We start from the raw sequence: 20,625 nt of genomic DNA, 5'->3' as shown, positions 1-20,625 counted from the left end.
TTATAGAGAAGTAGCAAACTGCTGTCATGCTATTATTGGTGGTAGGAGTTCCTTCCAAACTGAAATCAAACATCTTTCAGTCACTAATATCAGTGCAATTCTGTATAGGCCTATATCCTAAAAAGAAATTACCTAGGCCTAGAAGTAACGATGGACAAGGGAAATTAAAATTGAAGTGGTAATACTCTTCTGGCTATTTCAGCTCACCACTAAAAGATGCATCACAGCTATGACAGGAAGTGAAAATCTGGTAAATTTTTAGTAATTTAAATGTTAAAACTGGATGAAAATGTCTGTGAAACTGGCAAGCCTTTTATGTATGGCCAAAATGTCACGGTTCTTGGTCTCCTTTAAACAGCTAGGTCTTCAAAAAGATCAGACAGTTCAATAATATCAGTAACTAGTACAGTGAATAAAGCAATAGTGATTTGAACTCAACAAATCTTTCTATACAGAAAGTAAGTTATAGGGCTCAACAAGAGCTCTACTTTTTAACCTTTTGGGCCGATCCCCTCTAGAAGGATTAATCTGCACAAGATAAATAGGTAGAACAACATTCTGGAAGTACACAGAATACTAGCCAGAAGAAAGGTGAAGAGAAGACTTTTTTAGATACAAAAGAAAAATTGGGAAACCATAAACCAAGATTTAAAAAGTACATCTGTTCAGGAAGGAAAGATATAACTTAATGCCTACATTTATTGTTAGTCACCCTCTTAATGGTATTATGCATATACTTCATTTCAGTATTAAATTTCTTGGTATTTTTCAATTAAAAAAATACTTATTAAGTCAAGCAGAATATTATTTTAGAACTTATACTTCTAAATTGCAAATATCAAAATTTCATATTAAAAGAGGTAAAATTTCCGTAATATTAATAAGCTTATAAATTAGGTATTTAAAAACAATTTCCAGGTCCATTTTAGATCCATTTTATATTCCTAATGGTACCTCAAACTCAGCATGTCCAAAATTAACATCTTTTTTCTTCCTATATCTCCTCCCCTACAAAACATCTCTATTCCTGTTAGATCATTCCAGGCACCAGACTCAAAATCTGAAAACTCATCTTTGATTCTTTCCCCTATTAAGCTCCCCAAAACAGTTGCTAAATTCTGTCAATTTTGTCTGTGCAGTATTTCTGGCACCTATCTCCTCTTTTACCAAGAACCTTATTACCTCTCAACTAGACTAGTCCCTTCTGGCCTGTTCCCTCTTTAATTTATTCTTTATATTGCTGCTAGAGTAATTTTCCTAAAGATCTGACACTCCATCTTCATAATATGGTTTTAACCTCTTATTCCAACCTTTTCTTTTTTTTTTTCAGAGAACTCCCCACTTATACAAGTTCTCAAGCCAAACTAGACTACTTTTCATACTTTCTAGTTCTTGTACTAACTTTTCACAAAGACCCTCCAACCATATCTCGAAGAGCTCCCCCCCCATCTCCACTTATAGAAATATTCTCCATGCTCCTATTCAGTTGCTAACCTCCTCTAAGGAAGCCTTCTCTGATCTCCAGCCAGAAATAATTCCCCCATCAACCAATCTCTCACTTCTATTTTATTGTTCCTGTGCTTTAGGCATTTAGGCTGCTAGGTGGCACTGTACCCAGAATCAGGAGGACAAGTTCAAATTCGACCTCAGACACTCACTAATGTGACCCTGAGAGACACATCACTTAAGTTCTGTTTGCCTTCATTTCCTTAACTGTAAAATGAGGAAAATAACAGCACCTACCTTAAAGGTTGCTGTGAAGTTCAAATGAGATAATATTTAGCACATTAGGTGTTATATAAATGCTTACTCCCTTCCCCATCACATATCATACTTTAATAGTAAATTATAAAACTCCTAGAAGGCAAGAATTATACCATTTTTCATGTTTGTATCCTCAGACCCTAGCACAGTACACATAGCAGGCATTTCATACATGCTGCTTGAACTGAACATAAGCAAGAAAAATACTAAAATCTTAATGACTGCTCAATATCAATAACTAATATTCTTATACATACTTCTAAGTAATCACTAACTTGGTTTATATTCCTCAAGGTACTGGAGTTCATTTCCATATAATATTCAACCCAATTATATTCTGCAATGACATCTGCTGGCCATTCAGAATTAGTCATTAGCTCTCCAAATAGTCTGGTATTCTGGTTACATAACAGGGAAAAAACAACACAAGCATAAAAGCAAAAATTACTTTCAGGCATTTCAGTACATTTGTAAATAAAATTTAAGATTACAAGGATTTTACTAAAAGGAAGGATTGGTGACAGGCTATATGAAGGCAGCCAAGGCTGGTCAAAGGCACACAAAAATATTTCAAATAAAATTACTCTGTTTGCATAGTGCCTAGGACATGAATACTTGTTAATTGATTCTCAAAAAATCATCTTTTTTACTTATCTGAAATTCAAATTAGGTGTGAGATTATAATGGTGAATTACGCGGAAGAAGGAAGAAAGTAGTTCTGAACTAGGTACCAGAATATTATAATACCTGAGGGTAAGTTTAAGAAAATAACATACTTGCTAAAAACTACTTTTGTCCTTACTTGTTTAAAAATACATGAAATCAAGAATTTTGTCTTTAACATTTAAATAATTCTCTCTCGAAATTGTTTTTCCTATGTTTTACAAGCCAGGCTTTTAAATCCAGTCAGAATTTGTTCTTCCATAATGAATACTAAGGAAGTACCTGCAATTTTGTCGCTATTTATTTCATCTCACATGCCAAACTGCCATGTTTCAGGCATTTGCAGTCAACTGTTATCTTTCTAACAAGAGAATTATAAACAACTTAAACACAGAAGATTTACACGTAGTTACAGCTACGAAAACATTTTCAAGAATGTGCTCTTAACAAGTAAATAAGTCTTTTCAAAAGCCACAGCAAATAGTACTGGCAGTTATGTTTGTAATTTCAGGTCATTTTCTTTGCAGAACATTCCCCAAGGTTCCTATTCTCAGGTAATAACGATGCAATACCGAGTTTCCCATTCATTACACCTTCTCCCAAAGCAAGCTCTCAATTTATACCTACCTCCTAATGTTGATACCCAAAGCTCAAGCGTCTCGTCTTTCCTGAAGGAAGAAAAACATTCAAAACGGTGCTATCAGCCTTGAGAATTAAGGCAAAAATAAACTCACAAGCCACGAAACTTTAAAACCTGCTCCATAACAAACCTCTTAACCCCGAGCCTTAAACACACATCTAGCATCAGCTCTCCGTGACTTCTCTGGTCTCACGACTGTCACCCGACAGACAGTCCGCCCCCTAAACTGTACCCAGAGTACCCGGGCCAAGACAGAAGCCTGACACATCAACCCCTCCATCCAGGAGAAAGGTGAACCGTGTGTCTGTATCGCTGTCTGGGAGTGTGAAAGAACCCAGGGTTACATAACGTGCCCCCACAAAGGGCTCCGGGGATCCGGCTGCCTGGTCTGGACCACTGTCCCTTTTCTTCCCCGCATCCCACCTACCCTCCACCTCCATCCCATCACCTCAGCAAAAAGGCTCTTTTCACTCGGTGCCAGCAAAGCCGAGGAATTCCTTCCACCCCAAGCTACACCTTCTTTACTCCCGGCCCCGCAGGCCCCACCTCGAACCCCAGCCCTGGGGTCCCCCGCGCCGCCCCCGCCAGGGTCCTCCGCAGCCGCCGCTGCCACCGCCTCCTCACGACCCTCCAGGCTTTTACCTGGGCAGCCAGACGCTCGGAAGCAGCTGACTGACTGACGACCCTTCGGGCTCCCCGACCCTCTCTCTCGGTCCAGTCCCTCCAGCGCGGAGCGCTCTCTTTCACTCGGCCGAGGAGGGAACCACCCATTCGCGTCGGCCGCGTCGAGTTCCTCGGCCGCTCAGCAGGCGCCTACCTGTCACCGCCACCGTCCCCTTCCTGCTCCAGGAGCCGCCGCCGCCGCCGCCTCTGCCTCTCACAGCAGCCGGCCAACTGCAACACAACAACCCGCCCTCCCATTGGGCGGCTCCACGCCCTCAACAACGAGCACGCTCATTGGCCGCCGAGCTTTTTCCACATTTCCCGCCCCCTACCCCGCCTTCAGCTGCGTGCATCGCCCAAAGGGTTCCGCAACCTAGATTCCCGTTCCCCTCCGCGCAAGACCCTCGGCTTTAGTCGCTTTCTCTTAAGCAGCCAGAACGAAAATGGTTCAGCTGTGAGACAGGCAACTTAGGGCCTCTTCCCCGCCCACACAACTCTTTCATCTTCTGCGTCCTGCCTTCCCCATCGCCCCACTGCTCTTGGAACGCTTCAGCAAGCCTCGGGTCCCCCCTCCGCCCCAAGGTAGTTCCGTCCGGCCGACTTCCGCTTCCTCTTGGCTCTGGCTTGGGGGACGGGGTGGGGGGGGGCCGGTATAGAGATTCCAGTGTCCCGGGGAGGTCAGGATTCCTGTCAGGTAACTCCGGGAGGAGGGAGGGGGAGGGGAGAGAGAAGATGCGGGATCGCCGGGTCTGGGGACAGGAAGGTGGGACGCGTCTGCCGCCTTGGTGGGAGGGGGGTCACGTCGGTGGCTCGAAGGAGGGTACCCTTGACCTCGCGTTTCTCTCCTTGGTGCTCGGACGAGGCCCGCCCCCGCTTCGGGAGACACTTCCTCCTCTTCTCCGCCTGTTGGAATGATCGATCTCTTGGATGCAGACTCCAAGTCCGGGAGCTCGCTCCCCCACCCTTGAAGCCGTTGGGTCACTCTGACCTTCGCTATCCCCGTAGTGTCTTCTCCTAACTTGTACGAATGTGAGGGCCCTGCTACAGTACCAACAATCTCAGCTACAGTAGGTCAGGGTGCAGGGCCTGTAGCTTTATCGATCCCATTCGATTTTATCTTGCCCCCAATGACACCGATCCCCACCTCCACCCCCCATCCCTAACACTTAGAGAGCAGATGGCCCAACCACTTGGTGCACCGAGAAGATTGAGGCCATCCGAAGTGAATCCATTACCAGCACCCCTCTCCTCCTCTTCTCAGTCTTCAGAGCCCTCAGTGGTTGTCTGCTCTGTTCTTACATCTGGTCACCAAAGATATGCCCCGCTTCTCACTAAAGTGAATCAGATGAGTTAATATCCTGGCTTATAGGCTCAAAAAGTGCTTGTTCCTTGCCTGGCCTAAATTCCTTTACTTGTACTCTGTAAGATTGTAAGCTCGGGGAGGGCCGGGACTGCCTTTTTTCTCTCTTTTGTATTCCTAGTGCCTAGCACAGACTGACTGTATCCAAATCCTTATTGCCTGTTTTATGACCTTAATCCAGCAGTCATCTCCCCTTATATATCTTCAACTTTTTTTTTCAACAGTCTCCTTCCCATAAGTCTAGAAACATGCTGAGATCACTCAGTCTTTATAATAAAGAAGGGAGGGAGGAAGGGAGGAAGACCTTCTTTTGACCTTTAAACCTATACAATTACTGTCCCATATCTGTTTTGCCCATCTGTGCTAATAACTTTCTTTAAAAGGTTGTCTATAATTGATGACTCCTCTTTCTCACTACCTGCTTTTTTCAACCTTTTGTTCTAGACAAATTGAGGGGTGGGGGAAGTTAGGGGTGGGCTCCCATTATTCTGTTGAAACTGCTCTCTCAAGGCACTGGTATTCTATTTGCCAAATCTAATAGCCTTTTTGAATTACTCATTTTCATTGAGCATTTGACTTTCCAATAGTCCTTCCTCCGCCCTTAGCTTCAGCTACACTTCTGAATTGCTTCTCTGCCTTTTGCTAGTAGTTCATACTCTGTGCAACTCCTTATGCAAAGAACTGATACTTGTAGTTTACGAATGTGTTACTCTCTCCATAATTTGGCTTTAATTTGTCATTCTAGGCTTGTTTCATAGTACATAGGTATTCCATAAGGCTCTATCCTTGGCCCTCCTTTTTCTCTACAATCCCTTCCTTGTAGACATTCATTACCATGACTTAAACTACTGTCTTCCTGCAGATGACTGCCAAAACTTTAATCTCCAGTCCTGACCAATCTTCTCAGGTCTAAACTCACGTCTCTTAAATACTTACAGGTCTTCCGTACCTGGTATCTCACCAGCACTTTAAACTCCTCAGATCCAAAATCAGTTTTAGTGTAGGGTTTTTGGTTTGGAAAGGCCTTTAGAGATAATGTAATCCAAGGGCTTTTTATGAATTAGGATATTTGAAGTCCCAAGATACTAAATGATATGTGCAAAGTACAGTATACAGAATTTCTGTGAAGATCAAGTGACATTGTGTAGAATGCTTTGCAAACTTTAAAGCACTATATATATATAAAGCTGTTGTTACTTATTGTAGTAAATTGAAGGGCAAAGATACTGTGTGGTATTGTATAGTTGTCTATGTAGGCATCTCTTCTGTCTACTACACTACAAACTTGTCGAAGGCAAAGATGGCCATATATGTCTTTGATAACTTGCCTCTTATCTAGCCCATATACTCTTTAAGGAGAGGGACTGTCACAGCTCCTTAGATGTAGTAGGCATTCATGTTTGTTGGATTTTAAAAGTAGTAATATCAGTGAATGATGCTGGATGGATTCTTAAACGTCAAGTTCCCACCCTTTCTCTTAAATAATGAACTACCAAAGTGGGAAGTAACAAACTATCACTCACACTCACTTTTCTAGGCTGCTCTGCTTAACTTTTTTATTGAAAAGTATTATTGGGGGATGAGGTTGGGAATGTAGGAAAGTGATATATCAAAATAATGTTTTGTTTTGTTTTTGAAGAATCCTCCCATAAAATCAGCAGCCTTCATCTTGCAGGGTGCTATCTGGCTTATTTGTGTGCTTACCAAACTTAGACAGCTTGACCTGGTTTCCTCACATCATGCTGCTGGTTTCTAGGCTCTTCAGTTGTTAAGAGGGAAAATAGCATCTCACTGAGTCACTAATGCAAGCAGGACAGTGTACGAAGGGCGTTTTAATTGGTCCTGATGGAGGCTAGTCAGCTAGCTTACAGTGTTTACCTCATACAACACTGAAGAGAAGTGCCAAGACTGAAGTGGAAAAATACTGCATTTCCCCCCCTTATATGGTGAGGCTACCTTAACTTTTCAATTTCCGGCACATTTATTAATCCAGATAATCTAAAAGAAAAATGAAGAATTTGTACTTCCCAATATCACCTACCAAATAAAGCTATATCCCTTGCCTCAAAAAAGTGTCATTTACAGATGATACTTAAATGTATACAACTTTACTCCAAAGCACTTTAATACATAAAGGGATTATTTAATTTATGGATGAAAATATTTGCAGAGGGAAAGAGATTTTCTGTTATTTTTAAAAAGATTTATTTAGATCTTAACGTTTTGAACTCCCATTAAAATCATCTCAATTTAGCTTTAAAACTGAACAATCAGCAGTCATTTATAAGTGATTGCTATGTGCTAGGCGATGTGCTAATCCATGGGGATACAGAAAAAGGTTAAAAACCGTCCTTGCCCTCTAGGAGCTTATGGACATTCATATTCATGTACAGAATGCAGTAAGCAGAACCAGGAAATTATTACACCAAGATCACACAGTATTACACAACCACAGCAGTGGAAATGGCAAGAACAAGAACAACCAAAAACACTCTCGAAGTAGAACGTTGTATAATCATAATGACCAAGCTTGGTCCCCAAGAAGGAATGAGAAAGTGTTCTCTTTGTAGAAATGGAGAACTATGGAGCAGGACATTGTATGTAATACTACCTGACTCGGTTGATGTGTTGATTGCTTTTGCTAAATTGCCTTTTTAATTTAAATAAAGAATAGCTTACAAGGTAGGCGTGAGAAGAATGATACGTTCAGAATAAAGGTGATGTAAACATAAAAGATAATAAGATTTGTTTGTTTTTAATTTAAATCATATCAGCAGATATCTTGAAGGTAGAAAGAGCACTTGATTTAAAGCCAGAAGATTTGGGCTCCAGTTCTGAGCTCAGGTGCTTAGTTCCTCTTTTGCAGATGAAAAGAGTTAGACTAGAAGATCTCAAAAGTACCTCTCAGTTCTAAATCAGTGTCTAACTTTATGAACATGGAAATAAGATCAGATGAATGGCTAAAAAAATGGTATTCTTGACTAGGATCATAACAAAACTCAAAGGGACCGTTGTGATCATTTATTCCAGAGGTGTCAGATATTGCCACCTGCAGCCCACCGGGGAACCAGAACCGCATTAATTAATCATTAATTAATTAATTGAGACATATTTAGCAAAACAAATAAAATACAATAACATTTTATTTTCTAAGTCAATATGTGGCCTACAACTAACCTTATATATGGTTTAGTGGTCCCACTTTCTATTTGAGTTGACATTACTGATCTAGTGCAGTGATGAAACTGAGGCACAGAGACAGTGTGTCTGTTCATTGTAATAAAGATATAAATATCAGATCTGAGAATCAAACCTAGGTCCTCTAATTTCAAATTAGATCCTCTTTCTATTGTGCCATACGTCAACTGATATTTTTAAAAATTAAGTTTTTTTAAATAGATTGACCATCTATACCCCAATTTTTTCTATACTGCCCTGCATTTTGAATTGCAATATGTTCTGTGACAAATGCTGAGTTACACCTGTTAATCCTGTAATTTCTCTTTCAATAAAAGATTTTTATCTAATCTTAAACCCTTTTTAATCATCCTTCTAGTGACATTAAAAACAAAAAAAAAAGCTAGAAATGTGATCAAATTGGGGCAATACCGTTTGTTCTACCCACCTTACAGGGTTGCAGTTCAATAAACATTTATTAAGACTTTATTCAATGGACTATTGCTTTGAGGAAAGTAAGGTTTACAAAATGCTCTAAAGATGTAAGCTATCATTGCGAGAGAAAGCATTTATTAAACCTTTACTCTGAGCCAGGCACTGTACTAAGCATTGGGATTACAGATAAAGCAAACAAAAAAGGCCTTACCTCCTTATGATAAACCTCCATGTCCAGAAATCATAGGCTGTATCTTTCTTACTTATTTTTAATATTTTTCTATAGGCATGGCACATGGACATGAGCATGGACATGGTCATGGAAAAATTGAACTCCCTGATTACAAACAGTGGAAGATAGAAGGAACACCACTACAGCGAGTCCAGGAGAGGTTGGCTAAGCAAGGTCTCAGGGATCCATGGGCCCGGTAAGAGGACCTCAGTAGCTTGGACATAATCATCCTAGAACGGCAGTTAGAACACCAGTTATTATTTCCTATATATTCTTTCCTGAAGAAAAAAAAATTTTTAAGTTGGTGTTATATTGACTTTTTGTTAGCTATACTGTTGCATGCAGCAGGAGACCTTCAGATGGGTGATAAAAGCTTGTCCACAGATATCACATAATGCAGGGATCAGTGCGTCATGGCATATTTTCTGCTGTAGAAGAGGTTATCATCATCTAAATTGATCTTATACGAATGGTCTCTTAACAATTTCAGTCAGTGATTTTAGGAAAATTTTTCAGTGGTAATCTATATTTATCCAGGGTAAATGCGTTAGTAGGAAAATTAGTCATACTCGTTGTTGTTCTGACATATCTAGCAGGATATTCTTTTTTTAAATAATATTTTCCCAATTATATGTGAAAACAATTTTTAACATTTATTTTTATTAGGGGCAGCTAGCTGGCACAGTGGATAGAGCACCGGCTCTGGATTCAGGAGGACCTGAGTTCAAATCCAGCCTCAGACACATACCACTTACTAGCTATGTGACCCTGGGCAAGTCACTTAACCCCATTGCCCAGCCAAAAACCAAAACAAAAACCAAAACAAAAAACATTTATTTTTATTAAATTTTGAATTCCAAATTTTCTCCCTACCTCCCTTATCTAAAGATGGTAAGCGATTTCATATAGGTTATATATGTGCAATCTTGTAAAAGCATATTTGCATATTAGTCTTATTGTGGGAAAAAGAAACAGACAAAAGAAAAAAATATGAAAAAAAAAATAAAGTGAGTAGAGTATGCTTCAATCTGCATTCAGACTCCAGTTCTTTCTCTGGATGTGGACAGCATTTAAAACATCATGAATCATTTGGAACTATTTTGGATCATTACATTGCTGAGAACAGCTAAGTCATTCAGAGTTGATAATCGTACAATATTGCTGTTACTGTATAGAGTGTAGTTCTCCTGGTTCTGCTCACTTCATTTTGCATCTGTTCACATAAGTCTTTGTAGTCATAAGAAATGACAAGTAGGCTGATTTCAGAAAAAACCTTTCTGGTTTTTCTGAAATCAGACTGCTCATCATTTCTTATAGCAGAAATAGTATTCCATATCATATACCACAACTTGTTCAGCCATTCCCCAATGATAAACATCCCCTAAATTTCCAATTCTTTGCCACCACAAAAAAAGCGAACAGGTATCCTTTCCTAAAGTGCTATTGGCTCAATTCATCCTTCTGTTTTAAAAGTAGCCAGAAGGAAAAATGCCCGAACAAGAAACAATGATTTTATACTGCTCCGTATATGCTGCTCCCTCTGAAAACAGCTGTAATCACAATTAAGTGATTGTAGTCTTATGCTTGGCTGGATCCATCCCAGACACCCAGGATTTTATTAAATACTCTTATAATAGCATACTTACTACATATGAACATAGAAGAAAAATCAGGTTGAATAACTCTTACCTTAGTAAAATCTAAAATAACAAAACTACTATGAAATAATGAGTGTTCATTCATAGATTATTTTACATGTTAAGTTCAGGCATAAATAGACCAATCTATCTTATTCCATAGAAAAATGGCTAATAGATTGTTATTCAGTCCTCTGCATATGTCTACCTGAAAGTTAGGGATTAAATATGAAATTTTTACAACCAGGTAATTGTGACTAAGACTTTTTTTTCTGATTTTTTCTTTTTACCCCTAGCAATGAAGCTTGGCGATACATGGGTCATTATGGAAAACCTGTTACTTTGTGGGCTGCTTTGACAAGAGGATTCAAATGGGGTTTTGGAGCATTTTTATTAGCTGTCGGAGTGGAATATTTCCTAACTGCACCAAAGAATGAGGAGGAACATGCTTCTAAACACTAAAGTTAAGACGTAGAGGAATCAGAGCTAGTTATTTAGAGTGAATGTTTGCTGTTCTGTAGTTTGCTTCCTTGCCATGTTAAAGATTAATATTAAAATTTCACTTGGTAAAAGAACCTATATGCCTGGTTTTGTCATGGTATCCAAATATATAACATACAAATCTATATCAGTTTGGATCAGAGTGCTTAAGGTAGTATATACTACTAGGTATGTTCTCTGATATTTTTGTGAAAGTTGATCATGGTTCTTTTGCCATTATCACAAGATGAAAGTTTATAAGTTATGTATATGGGACAAATTCTATTACAAATTCTTCACTACATAATCCTATTTGGTGGCCCTTATTATTTCTGTGAACTTGTCAGCTTACTCTCTGGTCCTCAGTTTCTTCATCTGTATAATGAAGGAGTTAGGGTTGGTAGCCTCTAAGGTCACTTTTAGTCATGTCTACAACTCTTTGGCCTACATGAGGCCATTTTCCCATTTCAGTTGTTCTTTCTCTTTCCTGAAATTACTTTTAATTACTTGTATGTATTTTGCATTTGCTTGCCTGTCCTGCCATTGTTCCCTAATAGCATGGAAGCTCTTTGAGGGCAGGGATTGTTCTTGTCTTTATATCTCCATATCCTAACACAGTGCCTCATACATAGTAGGTGCTTATTAAATGTTTGTTGAATTAATTCTGAGCTTACTTGTCCAATGTTTTCCAAACTGTGTACATATGCAAACAACCAGATTCTAATATCCCCTTTACTGCAACAACTTTCATCTCAATATCTAATACAGCATTTTTATTTTCTAGATCTACTATGTGAAGTTTTATATATTGCTTCATTGACCTTTTACCTCTAGAATTTTCTGCCAACGTTCATAGACTTGCTTCACCAAGTTGCTTAATAGCAGACTATGCAAGTTCCAGGATCAGTCACTCTAAGCTGTGACCTGTTCAGCCAACACAATTTCTGTTCCCCTATCTACAGGTGGATGCTTGTCTCTTATGAGAATCTTGGAAGTATCAATGTTCTCATCTGTTGCCCTTCCAAGTCATCCATTAGAATGTCTCTAGATCCGTGAAGTACTTATTATCTTAGAGATGACACCATGTTCCTTTTCGTGTTGGAAAACTACTCCTATGATTCCAATTCTGGCAAGTAAAAGTATTACAACAATCCACTTCTTCAAGTGCAAGGAAAGAACAATCTAGGAAGCATCAACACTTTTGTACCATCATCTAAGACCCCACTTTGAATTTTGTCTGAACAACATTATTGTATTTGTTACTAGAACAAAGTGTATCTGCCGCAAGGTCACCTGTTACTGTTTGTTACATCAGCAATGACCTTGCTTTTGCATTCATAAAAATTTTCCTTTCCCTTACTAAAATCTGACTTTTCTTTAAGTCATTTTTAGTACTGTTCTCTATCATGATATCTAAAGGACAAGGACACACCACTGTTGTAGTTAGTATCTTTGAAAGAATTTAGATAACTGTCAGTTTCTTAATTTTACTATGCAATACTTTTAACATTTAAATTGCCACAAATGATAACTTCCTGTATCTAAGCAATAAGCTTAATTAATTGATTGATTGTTTCCTGAACTCAGTCATTTCCTCCTGTCCAGGTGGTCTGTTGTTATATCACTTGTTTCTGCCTCTGCTGATCTTCATGCAGAAGTTCTACACATCCTTCCTTCCTCTAGTTCTTGGATTTCCTTACATGAATATATCTTATTATACACAGATACGTGGGAATGCTTGGTTCTCTTTTAAGCTTTTAATAAACTTCAGTAACTTAAAATAGCACTAAGACTTTTGTAGCACCCTGTATAATACCACTTTGTCCCTTCCCTTTTGCTTCTTACTCCTTTTGTATAGTGTAAACCCTTCAAGAGCCATAATTTGGTTATCACATCAAATCTTGATGTTACCTATGACATCAAATTCATTTTAGGACTACTAATTAGCCTTGCTTTTTACATTGACTTAGAGCTTAATTTTTTTTTATTGATTTATTTTGATTTATCAACAATCACTTCCATAAGCTTTTGAGTTGTAAATTTTTCTCCCACTCCTTCTCCACCTCCCTCCCCAAGATGGCATGCAATCTGATATAGGCTCTAGGTGTAAATTCATATTAAACGTATTTTCACATTAGTGGTGTTGTAAGGAAGAGTTAGAACCAATAGAAGGAACCACAAGAAAGAGGAAACAAAACATATATGCTTCAATCTGCTTTCAAACTCCATAGTACTTTCTTTGGATGTGGATAGAATTTTCCATCATGAGATTTTTGGAGATGTCTTAGATCCTTGCATTGCTGAGAAGGGCCAAGTCTATGAAAGTTAGTCATCCCCAAAGTGGCTGTTATTGTGTACAACATTCTCCTGGTTCTGCTTACTTCACTAAGCATCAATTCATGCAAGTCTTTCCAGGTTTTTCTGAAGTCCACCTGCTAATCATTTCTAATAGCACAATAGTATTCCATTATATTCATATACCATAACTTGTTCAGCCATTCCCCAATTGATGGGCATCCCCTCAATTTCCAATTCTTTGCCACCACAAAAAGAGCTGCTATAAATATTTTTGTATATGTGGGTCCTTTTCCCATTTGTATGATATCTTTGGGAATAGAAGTGCTATTGCTGGGTCAAAGGGTATGCACATTTTTATAGCCCTATAGTCATAGTTCCAAATTGTTCTCCAAAATGGATCATTTCACAGCTCCCCCAACAGTGCATTAGTGTTCCAGTTTTCCCACATCTTCTCCAACATTTACCATTTTCCTGTTTTGTCATGTTAGCCAATCTGATAGGTGTAATGTGGTACCTCAAAGTTGTTTTGATTTGCATTTCTCTAGTCAATAGTGACTTAGAACATTTTTTCATGTGACTATAGATAACTTTAATTTCTTCATCTGAGAACTGCCTGTTCATATCCTTTAACCAGTTATCAATTGGGGAATCACTTGTATTCTTATAAATTTGACTTAATTCTCTACGTATTTTAGAAATGAGGCCGTTATCAGAGACACTGGTTGTAAAAATTCTTTTCCAGTTTTCTGCTTCCCTCCTAATCTTGGTTGCATTGGGTTTGTTTGTGCAAAATCTTTTCAATTTAATGTAATCAAAATTATTCATTTTGCATTTCATAATGTTCTCTATCTCCTGTTTGGTCATGAATTCTTCTGTTCTCCATAAATCTGACAGGTAAACTATTCCTTGCTCTCCCAATTTGTTTATAATATCAGCCTTTATATCTAAATCATGAACCCATTTTGACTTTATTTTGGTATATAGTGTGAGATTTTGGTCTATGCCTAGTTTCTGCCATGCTCTTTTCGATTTGTCCCAAAAGTTTTTGTCAGATAATGAGTTCTTATCCCAGAAGCTGGGGTCTTTAGATTTATCAAATAGTAGATTACTATAGTCATTAACTATTGTGTTTTGCATACCTAACCTATTCTACTGATCCACCACTGGCTAATTTCTTAGCCAGCACCAAGTAGTTTTGATGATTGTTGCTTTATAATACAATTTAAGATCTGGAATGGCTAGGCCATTCTTTTCATTAGTTCCCTTGACATTCTGGACCTTTTGTTATTCCAAGTGAATCTTGTTATCATTTTTTCTAGCTCTATAAAATAATTTTTGGTAGTTTGATTGGTATGGCACTGAATAAGTAAATTAGCTTAGGTAGAATTGTCATTTTTATTATATTAGCTCAGCCTACCCATGAGCAACTGATGTTTTTCAGTTATTTAGATCTGATTTTATTTGTGTGGAAAGGGTTTTATAATTGTGTTCATAGAGTTCCTGGGTTTGTTTCAGTAGATAGATGCCTAAATATTTTATAGTGTCTACAGTAACTTTAAATGGAATTTCTCTTTCTATCTTTTGCTGTTGGGCTTTGTTGGTAATATATACCAATGCCTATGATTTATGTGGGTTTATTTCATAGCCTGCAACTTTGCTAAAGTTGTTTATTATTTCAAGTAGTTCTTTACTTGATTCTCTAGGATTCTGTAAGTATATCATCTGCAAAGAGCGATAGCTTTGTTTCTTCTTTGCCCATTCTAATACCTTCAATTTCTTTTTCTTCTCTTATTGCTAAAGCTAATGTTTCCAGTACCATATTGAACAACAGTGGTGATAATGGACATCCTTGTTTCACCCCTGATCTTATTAGAAATGCTTCTAGCTTACCCCCATTACATATGATCCTTGCTGAAGGTTTTAGGTAGATGCTGCTTATTATTTTAAGGAAGACTCCGTTTATTCCTATGCTTTCTAGAGTTTTTAATAGAAATGGGTGTTGTATTTTGTCAAAAGCTTTTTCAGCATCTATTGAGATGATCATGTGATTTCTGTTAGTTTTGTTATGCTGATCAATTATGCTGATAGTTTTCATAATATTGAACCAGCCCTGCATTCCTGGTATAGATCCTACCTAGTCATAGTGTATTATTCTTGTGATAAGTTGCTGTAATCTAATTGCTCATATTTTATTTAAAATCTTTGAATCTATATTCATTAGGGAAATTGGTCTATAGTTTTCTTTCTCTGTTATGACTTCCTGGTTTAGGTATCAGCACCATATTAGTATCATAAAAAGAATTTGGTAACACTCCTTCCTCTATTTTCCCAAATATTCTATTTAGTATTGGAATTAATTGTTCTTTAAATGTTTGATAGAATTTGCTTGTAAATCCATCTGGCCCTGGAGAATTTTTCCTAGGGAGTTCATCAATGGCTTATTCAATTTCTTTTTATGAGATGGGGTCATTTAAGTATTTTACTTCCTCTTCTGTTGATCTGGGAATTTATATTTTTATAAATATTCATCCATTTCACTAAGATTGTCAAATTTATTGGCATACATTTGGGCAAGATAGTTCCTAATTATTGTTTTAATTTCCTCTTCATTGGTACGGTAGATTCACTCTTTTGATTTTTGATACTGGTAATTTGGTTTTCTTTTTTTTAATTAAATTAACTAAAAGTTTATTTTATTGGTTTTTTCATAAAACCAGCTCTTCGTTTTATTTATTAGTTCCATAGTTTTCTTAATTTCAATTTTATTAATCTCTGCTTTGGTTTTCAGTATTTCTAATTTGGTATTTAATTGGGGATTTTTAATTTGTTCTTTTTCTAGTTTTTTTAGTTGTATGCCCAATTCATTGATCTCCTCTTTGTCTATTTTATTCATGTAAGCATTTAGAGATAGAAAACTTCCCCTAGGAACTGCTTGGGCTGCATCCCATAAATTTTGGTATGTTGTCTCATTATTCTTATTTTCTTGAATGAAGTTATTGATTGTTTCTATGATTTATTGTTTGACCCATTCATTCTTTAGGATTAGATTATTTAGTTTCCAATTATTTTTTAGTCTATCTTTCCAGGGCCCTTTTTTACATATAATTTTTTATTGCATCAAGATCTGAAAAGGATGCATTTAATATTTTTGCCTTTCTGCATTGGATTGTGATGTTTTTAATGCCCTAGAATGTGGTCAGTTTTTGTATATGTGCCATGTACCACCGAGAAAAAAGTGTATTCCTTTCTATCCCCATTCAGTTTTCTCCAGAGGTCTACCATATCTAACTTTTCTAAAATTCTCTTCACCTCCTTAACTTCTTTCTTGTTTATTTTGTGGTTATATTTATCGAGTTCAGAGAGGGAGAGGTTGAGGTCCCCTACTAGTATAGTTTTGCTGTCTATTTCTTTCTGTTGAACTTCTCTTCTAAGAATTTGGATGCCATACCACTTGGTGCGTATATGTTTAGTAATGATATTACTTCATCATCTATGGTTCCTTTTAGCTGAATGTAGTTTTCTTCCTTATCTCTTTTGATAAGATCTACTTTTGCTTTTGCTTTGTCTGAGATCAGGATTGCTACCCCTGTTTTTTTTTTACTTCAGCTGAAGCATAATATATTCTACTACACCCTTTTACCTTTAACCTGTGTGTGTCCCTCTGTTTCAAATGTGTTTCTTATGAACAACATATTGTAGGATTATAGGTTTTAATCCATTCTGCTATCCATTTCAGTTTTATGGGAGAGTTTATCCCATTCACGTTCACAGTTATGATTACTATCTGTGTCTTTCCTCTCCGTCCTGTTTCCTACCTGTTTATGCTTTTCTTTCTCCTTTCTCCCTTTCCTTCCTCACTAGTGTTTTGCTTTTGATCACTGTCTCTCTGTCCCACCTCCCTTCCATTAGCCCTCTCCCTTTTCTTTCCCTTTCCCTTTACTGCTTCTTCTTTTCCTTCTATCCTCCCTCCTTTTCTCTGCCTCCCTTTCTCTTTCCCTCCTACTGCCTGTAGGGCAAGTTAGATTTTTCTGCCTAACTGATTGTTATTCTGTCCTTGAGCCAAATCTGATTAAGAGTAAGGTTCAAACAATGCTCATCTCCCTCCCTTCTTTCCCCCTACTATAATAGATTTTGGTGCCTTTTCCTGTAACATAATTTACCCTTGTCTACCTCCTCTTTTCCTTTTCTCCCTATACAATCCCTTAATTAGATCAGATTTAGATCTATTTAACTCAATTAGATTTTTTTATCATAATATCAAAGTCAACTTATACCCACCCCCTCTATGCATACCTCTTTAAAATGGTGTAACAACAATACAGTTCTCAAGAGTTACAAGTGCCATGTTCCCTGATAGGGATATAAACAGTTTGCCCTTATTAATAACATGTTGGTGGTGTTTTTTTTCTGTCCTGTTTACCTTTTTAATGTCTCTTTTGAGTCTTGTATTTGAAGATCAAATTTTCTGTTGAGCTCTGGTCTTTTTATCAGGAAGGTTTGGAAGTCCCCTGTTTCATTAAATGGCCATCTCCTCCCCTGAAAGATTATGCTCATTTTCTCTGAGTAGTTGATCCTTGGTTGTAATCCAAGCTCCTTTGCCTTATACATATTCTACAATCTTTTAATGTAGAGGCTGCAAGGTCCTGTGTAATCCTGACTGTGGTTCCATGATATTTAAATTGTTTCTTTCTGGCTGCTTGCAGTATTTTCTCTTTGACCTGGTAATTTTGGAATTTGGCTACTACATTCCTTAGCGTTTTCAATTTGAGATCTCTTTCAGGAGGTGATCGGTGGATTCTTTCTATGGTTATTTTACCCTCTGGTTCTAGGACCTCAGGCAGTTTTCCTTGATGATTTCCTGAAAGATGCTGTCCAGGCTCTTTTTTTCATTGTGATTTTCAGATAGACCAATAATTTTTAAATTCTCTCTCCTGGATCTATTTTCTAGGTTAGTTGTTTTACCAGTGAGGTATTTTACGTTTCATCTTTTTTTTCATTCTTTTGTTTCTGTTTGATTCTCGCTCTCTCATAGAGTCATTAGCTTCTACTTGCCCAATTCTAATTTTTAACAAATTATTTTCTTCTATTAGATTTTGTACCTCCTTTTCCATTTGGCCCATTTTATTTTTTATTCTTTTATTTATTTTATTTTATTTTATTTTTGGCTAGGCAGTGGAGTTAAGTCACTTGCCCAGGGTCACACAGCTAGTAAATGTTATGTGTCTGAGGCTGGATTTGAACTCAAGTCCTCCTGACTCCAGGGTTGGTGCTCTATCCACTGCGCCACCTAGCTGCCCCCCAACCCCATTTTATTTTTTAAGGAGTTCTTCTCCTCAGTGAGTTTTTGTGTCTCCTTTTCCATTTGTCCAATTCTGCTTTTTAAAGAGTTGTTTTCTTCAGTGTACTTTTTTCCCAGTTGGCCAATTGTATTTTTGTTTTGGTTTGGTTTTGGTTTTTTTGGCCAGGCAATGGGGTTAAGTGACTTGCCCAGGGTCACACAGCTAGTAAGTGTTATGTGTCTAAGGTCAGATTTGAACTCAGGTCCTCCTGAATCCAGGGCCAATACTCTATCCACTGTGCCACCTAGCTGCCCCCGGCCAATTGTATTTTTTAGGCACTTGTTTTTTTCAGTGTACTTTTTTTCCATTTGGCCAATTGTATCTTTTTTTTTTTACTGGAAAACTTTTTATTGTAGGTGGAGTGGGATAGCCGGACACAGTTTAGATGATTCCAATTTTGTTGGCAACATCTAAAGCATCATAGTCTGGAGCAAGTCAGACATAGGCCTTCTTCTCTCCGTCAGGGCGTCAGGGTATTGACCTTGGCCACGTTGATATCATAGAGCTTCTTGATTGCCTGCTTGATATGATGCATGTTGGCTTTGACATCAGCAGTGAAGACCAGCATGTTGTTGTCCTCAGTCTTCTTCATAGCAGACTCAGTGGTCAAGGGAAACTTAATGATGGCGTAGTGGTCAAGCTCATTCCTCCGAGGAGCACTTTTCCAAGGGTATTCGGGCTGCCATCAGATCTTAGTGTCTTGGGTTGTCGGAATGTGGGAGACATTCATATCTTCTTTTTGTGGCTATGAATACCCTTCAATGCTGCCTTCTTGGCCTTCAAGGCCTTGGACTTAGCTTCTGTCTTGGGGGGGACAACCACTTCCTTCTTTGCCTTTGGCACCATCTTGGGGGAAAAGGCCAATTATATTTTTTTAAGGACTTGTTTTCTGCAGTTAATTTTTGTCCTTCCTTTTCCATGCTATTGACTCTATCTTGCATACCTCTCATTTCTTTCCCCAATTTTTCTTCTGCCTCCCTTATTTGACTTTTAAAATCCTTCTTGAGCTCTTCCAAGAAGGCTTTTTGGGCTTCAGACCAGTTCATATTCCTTTTTGAGGTTTCGGATGTGGGTTTGTTGACAATGTTGTCCTCTTCAGAATTTCTGCCTTGATCTTCATTGTCCCCATAATAAGAATCTATGGTACGTTTGTTTTTGCCCCTGGTGTTTGTTTCTTTCTTGGCCTTTAAAAAATTGAGCTCTCCTGCTGGGGAGCAGGGAGCACTGACCCAGGCTTCTTGTGCTGGGAGCCCAGGGCCTGGTCACTAGCACAGTGTGCTGGGGCCTCAGATGCTATCAGTTGGAGGCTGTAGAGTTCTGGCAGCTTACCTGGCGTTGGGCTGGAATCAGCAACACTGGAGCTCTAGGGGTAGGGTTGGGTAGTCTGGCCCCTGGAGGATGCCTGTTCACCTAGGCCTTTCACTTTCTTTGGCTCCTTGCAGATGGATGTTTTTCTGCTGCAGGATATTTCTCTACCTGGGGCTTTCCCTCTTGGAGTTGTACTTCCCAGGGTTTTGCTGAGGCACTGAGAGACTTGGCTGCCATAAAACACCGTGGCATGTGGTGGTTTTCCAAGTTTGTTTCCACTGGTTCCCCTGTCCATACTGAGGCACTCGCAGGTCCTGGTGTTGGTGCTTGCCTGCTCCACCAGCTTGGGTTCAGGATCTCCCCTTGGTATGCTGAGGTGGGGCTTTCTGCTAACTTGCTGGGATATCAAACTGTTCTGTACTGTTCTGCTCCCCTCCCCCAGGGCAAGAGGGCCCTTTCCTGATTAATCCCTTAAGCTTCCTGGGCTACTGGACTGCTGCAGCCTGTCTTTCTGCTGGTTTAGCTATTCCTGGGTTTTTCCTGGGGCAATATTTTTGGGCTTTCAAGAGGGTTAATAAGGGAGGGTGAGAGTGACTTCTTACTCTGCCATCTTGGCTCTCTGAGCTTAA

The 20,625-nt window shown here is 38.5% G+C and overlaps 2 protein-coding genes and 1 pseudogene across 3 annotated transcripts in view; 1 reads left to right on the top strand and 2 right to left on the bottom strand.

Moving 5' to 3' along the window:
* HYCC2 (hyccin PI4KA lipid kinase complex subunit 2) overlaps positions 1 to 4,057 on the bottom strand; it is a 96,485-nt gene extending 92,428 nt beyond the window's left edge. The window contains 2 exon segments of the mRNA XM_020970952.2: positions 3,055 to 3,095; positions 3,710 to 4,057. The gene's annotated coding sequence lies outside the window, so the exon portion shown is untranslated.
* A 43-nt stretch (positions 4,058 to 4,100) lies between these two features.
* Positions 4,101 to 11,146, top strand: NDUFB3 (NADH:ubiquinone oxidoreductase subunit B3). Of its 2 annotated transcripts, none has more exons than XM_020970963.2 (3): positions 4,101 to 4,312; positions 8,989 to 9,130; positions 10,868 to 11,146. In XM_020970963.2, exons 2-3 carry the CDS (start codon positions 8,991 to 8,993, stop codon positions 11,031 to 11,033), a joined length of 306 nt encoding a protein of 101 aa, XP_020826622.1. In that variant the 5' UTR covers positions 4,101 to 4,312; positions 8,989 to 8,990; the 3' UTR covers positions 11,034 to 11,146. The 2 variants fall into 2 exon arrangements, with proteins under 2 accessions (XP_020826622.1, XP_020826627.1); XM_020970968.2 differs by lacking the exon at positions 4,101 to 4,312 and adding an exon at positions 4,324 to 4,424.
* A 7,845-nt stretch (positions 11,147 to 18,991) lies between these two features.
* LOC110195586 (large ribosomal subunit protein uL23 pseudogene) lies at positions 18,992 to 19,534 on the bottom strand (annotated as a pseudogene).
* Positions 19,535 to 20,625: the final 1,091 nt, after the last annotated feature.

The sequence above is a fragment of the Phascolarctos cinereus genome, unplaced genomic scaffold (genome assembly GCF_003287225.1).
Source record: "Phascolarctos cinereus isolate Bilbo 61053 unplaced genomic scaffold, phaCin_HiC Scaffold_7;HRSCAF=346, whole genome shotgun sequence".
Lineage (NCBI taxonomy): Eukaryota > Metazoa > Chordata > Mammalia > Diprotodontia > Phascolarctidae > Phascolarctos > Phascolarctos cinereus.
This window is presented reverse-complemented; position numbering and strand designations above follow the sequence as displayed.